Source organism: Nomascus leucogenys, chromosome 4, assembly GCF_006542625.1.
Source record: "Nomascus leucogenys isolate Asia chromosome 4, Asia_NLE_v1, whole genome shotgun sequence".
Classification (NCBI taxonomy): Eukaryota; Metazoa; Chordata; class Mammalia; order Primates; family Hylobatidae; genus Nomascus; species Nomascus leucogenys.
Window position 1 is genome coordinate 32891247 of NC_044384.1, and position 13719 is coordinate 32904965.

Below are 13719 nucleotides of genomic sequence, written 5' to 3' on the forward strand. Positions count from 1 at the left end.
CAGATTCAAGTGATTTTCCTGCCTCAGCCTCCCAAGTACCTGGGATTACAGGCACCCTCCCACCACGCCCGGCTAATATTTGATTTGTATTTTTAGTAGAGACGGGGTTTCACCGTGTCGTCCAGGCTGGTCTCGAACTTCTGACCTCAGGTGATCCACCTGCCTCAGCCTCCCAAAGTGCTGAGATTACAGGCGTGAGCCACTGCACCTGGCCTCAAAGCTTCTTTTATTCTGTAGTTTTTTAATGTACTCTTGCAGAATTTTAAAATTTATTCTTTTGCATTTTATGTTTCTGTGTTAGGTTTTTTTAATACTCTTTTTCAGTCATTTGAAAATATATTTGATATATGGAAAATTCAATGTTTTGCCTTAATACTATTGGGTTAAATTTTTCAGTGGATTGTCTTATATTTCTAATATAGAGAGTCTTGTCATTTGTAAATAGTAAATGTTACTTTTAAAAAATTTGTATTGCCTTGCCAGGCATGGTGGCTCATGCCTGTAATCCCAGCACTTTGGGAAACTGAGGTGGGTGGATCACTTGAGGCCAGAGTTCAAGACCAGCCTGGCCAACATGGCAACCCTGTCTCTACTAAAAATACAAAATTTAGCCGGGTGTGGTGGTGTGTGCCGGTAATCCCAACTATTTGGGAGGCTGAAGCACAAGAATCCCAGAGGCAGAGGTTGCAGTGAGCCAAGATGCTGCCACTGCACTCCAGCCTGGATGACAGAGTGAGATTCTCTCTCTCAAAAAAAAAAAAGAAATTTATATTGCCTTGGTGTAGTAGCTCACACCTGTAATTCCAGCAATTTGGGAGGTCAAGGTGGAAGGATCACTTGGACCCAGAAGTTTAAGACCAGCCTGCACAACACAGGGAGACTCTGTCTCTACGACAAGTAAAAATTAGCTGTGCTGGCCTCCCAGCTACTCTGGAGGCCGAGGTGGGAGGATCACTTGAGTCTGGGAGGTTGAGGCTGCACAGAGCCAAGATCGTGTTGCTACACTCCAGCTTGGGCAATAAAGCGAGATCCTGTCTCAAAAAAACCCCCAAAATTATATTGCCTTGTATTATCTAGAATTTTTGGAATACTGTCAAATGACAGAACATAGTATACATTTTAGAAGTCTTAGCTTTGTGATTTAGTGTTTCATTTTTAGTATATTAGCTATTGCTTTCTGACAGATACCAGTTATCGTGTTAACAGAATTTCCTTCTATTCTTGTTTATTGAGAGATTTCATCAGGAATGAATAGAATTTTATCAAATGCCCTTCTAGCATTTAGCCCATTAATCATATGGCTTTTCTACTCAAACCAAAAATCTTTTTGCATTTTCTCTCTTTATCAGTTGTCAGAATAATGATGAATTTTTCCCTTAACATCCTTTAAAGGAGATCAGTGATTTTTAAAGTATTATTATGAATAAAATGAAACATTACTATATTTAATCAGTTTGAATCCAATGCAATTATTATTCTTTTTGATGCTCAAATTTTCTCATCTTAGGCTACTAGGAGCCCATTCTGGATGTTTTCTTTGCCCTTCTGACAAGGCCCCTGTGATCTTTGATAGCTTCTCTGTTTTCTGGTGCGATAAAATGTTACAGGCTCATCTTGTGCATTTCCTGCCCCAGACCTGCAGTCAGCCGTTTATTTCCCCAAGGAGTCTGGGTTTCTTTTATGGGAAATAGTATTTATGCCATAATCACTTTTTTACCTCACCTTCAAACAGACTAACAGTTTTTGTTTAATGAAATCTAGAGTACCTTTAGATTACAGAAAACTTGGGAAGATAGTAGAGTCCCCACATGCCCCACACCCAGTTTCCCCTGTTCAAGCAAACTTTTGAGTTATTGAAACATTCTTAAATTTACAATGATAGAAAATTCTTTGTGTCCCCAGTACACAGCTTCAGAAGTTAATCAACTCCAGTCTTTTGTCATATATGTCCCCATCTACTTCCCCCGAATTATTTAAAAGGAAACTCCATATATTGTATAATTTTATACGTACTCAATCTTGTGACTGTAAGGATAGAAATAATCTTAACCAAGTAATTAATTTATGTTAAACCATTCTTATATTGGTAGATTAAACTGTATTGGGTGCATTGAGGACTTTCATGTCTACACTCATAGGAAATGTTGATGTGTTAATATTGGTTTATGAATTGTGTTACACAAAGACTTCTTACGGTCCATGTTGAGAAATGAGAAAGAATGTATGGTATACTAGGCCCACCATTTAATAGGCTTTTGCCTAAAAGTTTGGTTGGATAGGGTGGACTTCTCCCTGCTGAAGTTTGAAAACCAGTAATTTGCATGTTTTTTGAATTTTGTGTTTTGTGTTCATCATTTTTCTATATTTGTCTTCTAACACATATGTATTTGACTCCCTGGCTTTTATTCTCTTGAACAGTTTAAGGAACAGAATTCCATCCTTTCCTTGAAAGCTTGATGGAGTTTATTCATGAAGCTGTCTTGTTTGGGTAGATGTTTTTGGATGTGGAGGGAGGGCAAAACAATATACCTCTTCTTGAATCAGATGGAGTAATTTATATTTTTCTAGGAAACCACTTTTATCTATATTTATTAGAATATATAGTTGCATGCACTATTTTCTTTGTTCAAAGAAATTTGTTTAGTTTTTTGGTCTTTTTTTTTTTTCACTTATAAGACCATACATTTGTCTACTTTCGCTTTTGTGGGTCTGACTTCACTGCGTTTTGCTTTCTAATTAATTTTTTTTTTTTTTTTTTTGCTTTTTTGTTTTTACCCTGTAATGCTTCCCCAGCCCTTTTGGTTTATTTTATTATTACTTTTTTACTTCCTTAATTGACTATTTTAAATCTTTGTTGTATAGTAATAGAAGCATTTAGGGAGATGTTTTCCCTGAATTTGGAATGTAGCATTTTCTTTATTGTTTCTTTTAATAGTTGATTTTCAATTTGATTTCTTTAGCTTAGGAGTTATTGTAATCGTTATCTTGTAAGGGAGAAATCCATTAGTCTCTCAAAAGTGGATTTAATTATAGGGATTATATGATTTCAACAGGAATACAGGACCAGGAACTGGGGCCTCCAATGACCTTTGAAAAGAGTAAGCAGTTAGGAATTAAGGTATCTTTCTGGCTTGCCACATAGTTCCTCTTATGTATGGCATTAGCTTGGTCACTCTTTTTTGAGGGATTATGTTAATCTGGTAGTTTTTCTTTATTCCTACTTATAAATGAAGATGTAGATGATTATTATTCTTCTTTGAGATGGTCTTGCTCTGTCACCCAGGCTGGAGTGCAGTAGTGTGATCTCTGCTCACCTCAACCTCCACTTCCTGGCTTCAAGCATTTCTTCTGCCTCAGCCTCCCTAGTAGCTGGGATTACAGGTACAAGCCACCACACCCGGCTAATTTTTGTATTTTTAGTAGAGACGGGGTTTTGCCTTGTTGGCCAGGCTGTTCTTCAACTCCTGACCTCAGATGCTCCGCCTGCTTCGGCCTCCCAAAGTGTTGGGATTACAGCCCACAGTGAGCCACCTTGTCCGTCCTGAAGTAAATTATTTTAATATTGTAGCTGGAGTAGGCAATATTAATAATGCAATTTGTCAGTTGCCCTCAGCAGCTTCCCGTCTTCTCCTGTATTATATACGTCATAGCAGATGGGGATTCTACAGAGTTCATATTGACCTTTACCATGATTTCTAACCTTATTAGCACTTCCCCAAATTCTAGGCTGTTTTTGCAGTTTCTATCTCATGTTTTAGAATTGAAGAGCTATCTCAGGGAAATATTTTTATTCACTGGTGATTACATGTAACTATCATGTATCATGTATACCTGTTTGATGAGGGTTTTTTTTTTTTTTCCGAGATGGAGTTTCCCTCTCGTTGCGTAGGCTGGAGTGCAATGGCATGGTCTTGACTCACTGCACCCTCTGCCTCCCGGTTTCAAGCGATTCTCCTGCCTCATCCTCTTGAGTAGCTGGGATTACAGGCACCTGCCACCATGCCTGGCTCATTTTTTTGTATTTTTAGTAGAGACGGGTTTTCACCATGTTGGTCAGGCTGGTCTCAAACTCCTGACCTCAAGTGATCCACCCACCTCAGCCTCCCAAAGTGCTGGGATTACAGATATGAGCCACCGCGCCCAGCCTAATGAGGTATTTTCTACCTAATGAGGTAGCCCCTTCAGCTTGCCTTCATCTTTGTATGTAGTGTTGCAATTATGTAATATCCCAGCTTTAAAATTTTTAATAGTTTTGTGTTTATTTTCGTTTGATAAAGGAAAGTAGGCTGACTTGGGAGCCTTTGAGAGGCAGCACAGTGGAGTGGAAAAACCGCATGGAAAAAATTAGACTAAAGATACCGACATCAGAAGTTGGTAGAGAAAAACAACTGAAATCCATTCTTGGTAGTGTTCATAGCAGGCTAACCTTAACCCCCATGTGGGCTCTGGCGACCCTCTGTATTCACCACACCCATTCACTGTGGGGGAAGGGCTTGAAACTTGGTGGAAGACTAAGTTAAGAAAAAATAGGTATTAACTTCTAGAGGAAGTGGGATCTGGTAAGGTTTGCCAAACAGCGTATTTGTAGAATTTTACTTAGTAAGCTGCTTTGAGATTATTTTATCAGTAAGTGCTAAATAAAGGAAAGGGATTTTTGTTTTTTGCTTTTTGAGATGGGGTCTCGCTCTGTCGCCCAGGATGGAATGCAGTGGCTCGGTCTTGGGTCACTGCAACTTCCACCTCCTGGGTTCAAGAAATTCTCCTGCCTCAGCCTCCCGAGTAGCAGGGACTACAGGCATGTACCACCACGCCTGGCTAATTTTTGTAATTTTAGTAGAGATGGGGTTTCACCATGTTGGCCAGGCTGGTCTTGAACTCCTGACCTCAAATGATCCACCCGCCTTGCCTCCCAGAGTGCTGAGATTATAAGCCTGAGCTACCGTGCCTGGCCAAGGAGAGGGATTTTTTTGGGGGGTGTTTGTTATTTTAAAATAGAAATCGATGACCAGAGGGATGAAATGACTTTCCCAGGGTCCAAAGTCTTGGTGCTTGGGCTTGAACCAAAACTGCTGATTGCTGGCTTGAAGTTTTTCACAGGGCCCTTTTGACTTCATTACCTTTGGCTGTGTGTCCAGCAATACTTTATCTTTGCAGCATTTTGTAATGCAAAGACTGTCCCATCTACTGTTCAGAATTCTGTGATTCCACATTCATAGTCTAAGCTCTTATCTCTTTCTTACTTTTTGTTTGTCTATTTACAACAGCCCATAGAGCCAGCTGCATTAATATCCTTTGCCAAATAATGTTATCACTGGAAATATGAGATATGAGACCTCCTAGAAATTCCTTTGAGAGTCAAGCTTAGGTAGGGTGACTTTGTGCTTTGTTTTGTCATTTCTGTAAAACAGCTTCCCTTAAAATTAATATCTGACAGTAACTATAAGGAGTGAAGCAAAGTAGTGAATTCTGAGTTAGAAAAAAATCATAGTTATATCTGTGTGATTGCCTTTTTTAGTGTTAGTGTTCCACAATCAATTGAAGTATTTACTAAGATCGAGGGAAAGATGCATCGTATTACTCGCTTGGGTAAACCCTTCCCAAGAAGCTGTTGTCTTCCGTTTAATGCATGAGATGTTGAATAAGCTGTGACTGGTTTGTTATGAGATAGGCCAAAAGTTTTCTTGTTTTCCTTCTTTGTTGTCTGCACTGTAGAGGTGACACACATTGTGGTATGTGTTGCTATTAGAGTATGATTTAGAGCTGCACTGTCCAGTGTGGTAGCTAGTGGCCACATGTGGCTCTTAAGCACTTGAAGTGTGGTTAGTCTAAATTTAGATGTATTGTAAGTATAAAATATACACCAGATATTGAAGACTTAGTATGAAAAAATAACCCACTGACACTTTAAAAAATGATTATTCTTAAATTACAAAAATTGATTGCGTGTTGAGATGAAAAGATAGTTTTGATATATTGGGTTAAATAACTATGTTAATGTAAATTATCATTATTATTATTATTATTTTCGAGACAGTCTTAATGTTGCCCAGGCTGGAGTATGGTGGCATGATCACAGTTCACTGTAGCCTCGAATTCCTGGGCTCAAGTGATCCTCTCGCCTCAGTCTCCTGTGTGGCTCGGACCACAGGCACACACACCACCACGGCTGGCTAATTTTTAAATTTTTGTAGAGACGGGGTGTGTTACTATGTTGTCCAGTGTGGTCTCAAACTCCTGGGCTCAAGTGATTCTCTTGTGTTGGCCTCCAAAAGCACTGGGATTATAGGTGTGAGCCACCGTTCCTGGCGTAGTTTTTTTTTTGTTGTTGTTTTTTGTTTTTTTTTTGTTTTTTTTTTTTTTTTGAGACGGAGTCTCGCTCTGTCACCCAGGCTGGAGTGCAGTGGCGCAATCTCGGCTCACTGCAAGCTCCACCTCCCGGGTTCATGCCATTCTCCTGCCTCAGCCTCTCCGAGTAGCTGGGACTACAGGTGCCCGCCACCACACCCGGCTAATTTTTTGTAATTTTAGTAGAGACGGGGTTTCACCGTGGTCTTGATCTCCTGACCTTGTGATCCGCCCGCCTCAGCCTGTAAATTAGTTTTTTTAATGTGACTACTAGAAGGTTTAATGTGTGTCTTCTATTAATTTGTGTTGGACAGCACTGAATTAGAGTATAAAATGGCTTGCCAGGATTACAATTTAATATTCTCTCACTTGGACATTATGAAATATGGTGACATATATAGTACACAAAGTACAGTTATGATAGTGTACATGGATTACTTTGATATATTTAAATCTGTTTGCATTTTAGTAAACTAGCAAGTATTTATACCAACAAGTATTTAAAAACCATATAGGGTTTTAAACAATTGCTTCTGGGCTGTCCCAGACTTAAAAAGTACAGAGCAACTGCCCCACATTTCCACTCTACTGATGAGATGAGCAGGCTGAAAAGGAATCCCAAGTGACTGTGGAGTGTGTAGCACGGGCTGGGTTGGGGGAGTGATGAGGATGGGATGGGACACCAAACCACAGGTAGATCTCCTGGGTAGGTTTCTGACAGGGTTTTGGTCAGCTCCAGGTGTTCTTCCTTTTTCTTGCTAGATGGTGCATGTGTGGTATCTGACCCAAGTGTGATTTGTCTCTGAGTTCAGAATTGACTGGAAATCACTAAGTAGGTGGATTCCTGAGGCTGCAAGGGGTTAAAAATATTCATTAAATTTTGCTGAAAAAATAGAAGGTGTGATGTGAAGCTGCAACTGCTTATAACCTTTGTTTTACACCCAAGCACAAGGCAGTAGAGTAGTGTGGAGGAAATGTTGCCCTTTAAGATTGATGACTGCTCATTTCCTTGCCCTTCAGAGGTCTTTTTCTCATTTAGATACCCAGCTGGGAATTTCAGTCATTTTAGAAGTTTGACTGACTGCTAAATAAGATGTATGTGATTTTTAGCTTTAATATTTTAAAATGTCTTTATTATGTTGTTTGTTCCTTAATGTTTGAGTTGGGGTAAAAAATTCATTGCATTTTGGATCACAGTTCTGACTTGATTTTTATGGATTTACTACTCAGCGTCAAAAGTTACACATCTAACATTGTGAAAATCTGATTTTTTGTTTGGTTAATTGGTGATAATTCTGTAACAAACATTACATTGCATATTGGGAGAGGTTGGTTTTGAAAAGGAGTATATTCATTGGTGATAGATTTTATAGTCATAAAGCAAATAACTGTTTACATTAGAGCATAATCAGATTATGAAGTGGTTAGTAGAAACCAATAGACTATAGATTACCAAAATTAAGATCTCATACAACAAAATATAATTAACACCATAACTTGAATGTAATTTTTACGGGATTGTCTTATGAATGGTAATGATTCTAAGTGGTATGTGAAATGCTGTTACTAGCACATGCCAGTTGATAGAATGCTGGAAAAATCACATTTTACATTATATTTTAGAAAGGATTTTTGTATGCTTGAGGGTGACTTGGCTTATGTTTTTTTTTCTTTCCTTTTAGAATATGGTTTCTAGTTTTAGGGTTTCTGAACTACAAGTATTACTAGGCTTTGCTGGACGGAATAAAAGTGGACGCAAGCATGACCTCCTGATGAGGGCGCTGCATTTATTGAAGAGCGGCTGCAGCCCTGCGGTTCAGATTAAAATCCGAGAATTGTATAGACGCCGATATCCACGAACTCTTGAAGGACTTACTGATTTATCCACAATCAAATCATCGGTTTTCAGTTTGGATGGTAGCTCATCACCTGTAGAACCTGACTTGGCCGTGGCTGGAATCCACTCGTTGCCTTCCACTTCAGTTACACCTCACTCACCATCCTCTCCTGTTGGTTCTGTGCTGCTTCAAGATACTAAGCCCACATTTGAGATGCAGCAGCCATCTCCCCCAATTCCTCCTGTCCATCCTGATGTGCAGTTAAAAAATCTGCCCTTTTATGATGTCCTTGATGTTCTCATCAAGCCCACGAGTTTAGGTAAGTGTTAGAGAATTCAGTTTCTTCTGAACAAGGTAGTAAATGAAATGAGAGACCTTCAACTATTGATTAGTGATGTGCTGTTAATATAGTAAAATTGAGGCATCAATGCTGAATGCTTGAATATACGGATAAAAATTCGTCAACCATGACTGAAATCTAATAGAAGATTTATTTCGTATCATTTGATCTTTCTTCTTTTCCAATTCTTTTATTGTGGTAAAATACACATAATATAAAAATCTATCATGCTGATCATTTTAAAGTGTACAGTTGAGTGGTATTATGTTGGTAATGTTGTGCAGCCATCACTGCCATCCATCTCCAGAACACTTTTCATCTTCTGAAACTGAAACTTTGTACCTATTAAACAATAGCTTTCCTTTCCTCCCCTCCTACTAGCCCCTGGCAGTTACCATTCTACTTCCACTGTCTATGATTTTGACTATTCCAAGTACCTCATGTCATTGGAATCACACAGTATTTGTCTTATGACTGGCTTATTTCACTAAATGTAATGTCCTCAAGGTTCTAGCATGCTGTAGTTTATGTTAGAATTTCCTTCCTTTTAAAGGCTAAATAATACAATAGTATACATTTTTAAAGAAAAACAGTAATCTTTTGCTCACTCCACTACTCACCCCCAATCTCACTTTCAGGAGGCAACAACCTTAATTATTTTAGCTGTTTCTTCTGGTTTTACTTCTATATTTCTGTGTTATAGGATACCACATTTTGCTTATCCATTGGACACTTGGGTTGCTCCCACGTTTTAGCTATTGCGAATAATTCTGTGGACACGGGTATACAAGTATCTCTTTGAGACACTGCTTTTCAATTCTTCTGGCTGTGTACCCACAAGTGGAATTGCTGGATCACATAGTCATTCTGTTTTTAGTATTTTGAGGCGTCACTGTACTGTTTTCCATGGCAGCTGCACCATTTTACATTCCCTTCAACAGTGCACAAGGGTTCCAATTTCTCCACATCCTTAACAACACTTTTATTTTCCTTTTTTTTTTTTTTATAGTGGCCGTTCTAATGGGTGTCAGATGGTATCTTATTGTAGCTTTGATTTGCATGTCTGTAATGATGGTAATGTGCATTTTCATGTGCTTTTTGGCCATTTATGTATCTTTCAAGAAATGTATAGCCAAGTCTCTTGCCCATTTTTGAATTGGTTTGTTTTATTGTTGTTAAGTTTTAGGAGTTCTCTATATATTCTGGATATAATCCCTTATCAGATATATGAATTTGCAAATATTTTCTCCCATTCTGTAGGTTGCCTTTTTTACTCTGTTGATAGTGTCTTTTGATGTACAACTTAAAATTTTTTCATGAAATTCCAATTTGTTTATTTTTTGTTGTTGTTGCCTATGCCTTGGTGTCATATCCAAGAAATCATTGCTAAACTTCATGCTGTGAAGGTTTTGCCCTGTGTTTTCCTCTAAGAGTTTTATAGTTTTAGGTCTTACATTTAAGCCTGATCTCTTTTGAATTAATTTTTGTATATGGTATTAGGTGAGTGTCCAGCTTTGTTCTTTTGTTTGTGGATATCCAGTTTTTCCCCACCATTTGTTGAAAAGCCTGTCGTTTCCCTCACTGAATGATCTTAGCACCCTTGTCAAAAACTATTTGACTGTGTATGTGAGGTTTTATTTCCAGGTTCTCTGTTCCAGGGTTCCCAAGTCTCAGGCCATAGACTGGCACCAGTCCACAGCCTGTTAGAAACCAGGTCACACAGCAGGAAGTGAGCAGCAGGAGTTTGACCATTACAGCCTGAGTTCCACCTCCTGTCAGATCAGCAGTGGCATTAGATTCTCATAGGTGCAGGAACCCTATTGTGAACTGTGCATGTAAGGGATCTAGATTGCATGCTCCTTACGAGAATCTAATGCCTGATGATCTGAGGTGGAACAGTTTCATCCAGAAACCATTCCCCTGGTCTGTGGGAAAATTGCCATGAAACTGGTCCTGGCCAAAAAGGTTATGGACTGTTGATTTATTCCATTGGTCTAGATGTCTGTCTTTATGCCAATATCACAGTTTTGATTACTGTAGCTATGCAATATGTCTTCGAATCAGAAAGAGTGAATTCTCCAGCTTTAATTATTTTGTAAGATTGTTTTGGCTATTTGGGGCCCTGGAGATTCCACATGAATTTTAGAATGAGTTTTTCTATTTCTGATAAAAAAAAAATTGGTATTTTGAGAGGAATTGCAGTGAATCTGTAAATTGGTTTGGGTGGTATTGATATCTTAGGAATATTAAGTCTTTCTTTTCCCACATAGGCTGATGGGGAAAAAAAAATTAAGTCTTCCACTATATGAACATGAGCTGTGTTTCTGTTTATTTATGTGTTCTTTAATATCTTTCAGCAATGTTTTATAGTTGTTATTGTACAGGTTTTCATTTTCTTGGTTAATTTTGAAAGATTTTTTCTTTTTGATGCTATTGTAAAAACTGCATAATTTCCTTTTCATCATATTTATTATTAGTTTATAAAAATGCAATTGATTTTTGCATGTTGACTTTGTATTCTGCTACTTTAGTGAATTCATTTATTCTAACAGGTTTTTTGTGTGGAATCTTTAAGGTTTACTGTATATCAGAGCCTATCATCTGTGAACAGGAATAATTTTGCTTCTTTTCTATTTGTATGCCTTTTATTTCTTTTTCTTGCTTAGTTGTTCTGGCTAGAACTTACTCAAGCATTCTTATGGTGTAGAACTCAGATTGCTTCTGTGTGAATGGGAATAGATACAAATCTTATTTATTGATCCTGATTTTGTATTTTGATACTTTTCATATTTTTATAAAGGGACTTGCTTTCCATTTAATGTAGCTTTTAAACTGATTTTCTAAGAAATAAACCTTTTATATTTAATTTTATTTCTAAAGTGGCACAGGGAGTTTGACATGAAGTTTTTTAGCTTTTATTTAATGCCCATCAATTGCTTACAATGTGACTAAGAAATTTTTGCTTTGCTGTGTTATAATTCTTACTGCCTAATGAAATTATTTACAAATATATTTGGATTTCTTTATGAAATAAATTGGGAAGTAACATTTCATAGTTGATCTGGAAGATTGCTTTCTTTTCTTTCTTGGGAAAACCCTTTTTATTTTCAGTCATGTGAAAACTCTTAAACGTATCAGTGTGCTTTTTTCCTGTCTTACAAGATTGTACTGCAGTCTGTCTTGGTTAAATCAGAAGGTTGTGAGAGGTAGAGCTAGTTAGTGGCGTTAGTATGGCCTGACTAGTGGCAGGCAATGTGGCTATTTTCTTTTTTTCAATTTTTTGCTTTTTGCTTTATTTATGTTTTAGCAAAACTGGTGATCCAAGCAAGTGGAGTATTGCATTTTATCTCTTTATTACATTCACTTTGAAATAAGGGTTGAGTGTTTGTTCACGTTTTATTATTTGTTTGTACAGAGTCCTATGAGTAGAATTATTGGATCAAGTAATAAGAACGTTTTAGACTCTTGATAACATATTGCCAAATTATTTTAGTGCCAGTTTAAATTCCACAAGCAAAGTGAGAGAATGCCTGTCATATCTCATTACTTTTTGCCTTTGTTGGGTGCTATTAAAAACAGATCTCTGTGATTTTTAGATGAAAACTTGTATCTTGCTTAAATTTTTATTTTTAAAATTAGTAACAGGAGCAAGTATTTTATTTTATTCTATTTTATTTTATTTGTTTTTTTTGGGGGGGGAGGGGGGACAGAGTCTTGTTCTGTCACCCAGGCTGGAGGGCAGTGGCGCTGTCTCGGCTCACTGTGGCCTCCACTTCCTGGGTTCAAGCAGTTCTCCTCTCTCAGCCTCCCGAGTAGCTGAGGCTACAGGCGTGTGCCACCACACCGGGCTAATTTTGTATTTTTAGTAGAGATGGGGTTTGGCCAGGCTGGTCTCGAACTTCTGACCTCAGGTAATCCACCCACCTTGGCCTCCCAAGGTGCTGGGATTACAGGCATGATCCACTGCACCTGGCCAACAAGAGCAAGTATTTTAAATGCTTATTACCCAGTTGTCTGTCTTTTATAATTTTACTTTCATCTTTAGCCTTGTTTTTAAAGAGTTGATTTATATAGTTAAAATATTTCCCTAATTTGTTTTCTAATTCCTCCTTTATCATGGCATTTGGACAGTATCATGCACAATGTCGTGGCTCATTTATATGTTCTGTCCCAGCAGTTATTATAAATTTATTACTTTAAAAAAATTTTTTTTTCCTTATTTATGTTGAAGGACCAGCAAATTTATTACTTTCTGTTATTCTGAGAAAGATTCAGACTAGTGATATGCTTGGGTAGCCCTGCTTCATGAGGCCCCTCAGGAATGTGGCTAAGCACAGGACAGAGAGGATAAGAGGGTCTGTAGGGTAGTACAGTGGAATGTGTTTTAGAGACATGGACAGAAGACTGGGGACTAAGTGAAGATGCTGTAGTAGGCTTTTGCTCAGTGGTACTCCAAGAGGGAGACATGGGAGAGGCCTTGTCCTTTTCTCTTTCCTTACCTTCCTGCTTTGTTCACAAATAGAAATAGAAATTTTCTTACTTTGTTCATCACAGAGTTTCTCTTTTATTAACCTCAGTAAAGTTAAATAGTATGCTCTTTATAAATTTACTAAAATAAAACTTTTCATATTTGATATTCAAAACTATCTCATTTGGCGTAGATAAAATAATGCCAGAGATATTTTGTTTAGAAGAGTAACTAAACTCCCTGCATTTTGGTCATAGCTTCAGTTAGAATGCCAGAAATACATATCCTCATGGCTTATACACTTTCTACCCTTGAACTAAAAACTATTAATGTTTTTCAGGAATCCTACCTATCACTGTTTTTTTTTCTTTTTTTTTTTTTTGAGACGGAGTTTCGCTGTGTCGCCCAGGCTGGAGTGCAGTGGCGCGATCTCGGCTCACTGCAAGCTCCGCCTCCCGGGTTCACGCCATTCTCCTGCCTCAGCTTCCCAAGTAGCTGGGAATACAGGTGCCCACCACCATGCCCAGCTAGTTTTTTGTATTTTTAGTAGAGATGGGGTTTCACCATGTTAGCCAGGATGGTCTCGATCTCCTGATCTTGTGATCCACCTGCCTTGGCCTCCCAAAGTGCTGGGATTACAGGCATGAGCCACTGCGCCTGTCCCCTATCACTGTGTTTATAAACATTTTCTTATCTTGTCTTCCCAAAAGAGAAGAAAAAGTGATTTT

General features: G+C 38.1%; 1 protein-coding gene across 6 annotated transcripts in view; it reads left to right on the forward strand.

Moving 5' to 3' along the window:
• Positions 1–13719, forward strand: part of PIAS2 (protein inhibitor of activated STAT 2) — a 118422-nt gene that overhangs the window by 18966 nt on the left and 85737 nt on the right. For all 6 annotated transcript variants that reach the window (XM_030810489.1, XM_030810488.1, XM_003267553.4 and 3 more), the window contains one exon: positions 8028–8502. In XM_030810489.1, coding sequence (XP_030666349.1) covers positions 8031–8502 — 472 coding nt within the window. In that variant the 5' untranslated portion in view covers positions 8028–8030. The remainder of the gene's footprint in view (positions 1–8027; positions 8503–13719) is intronic.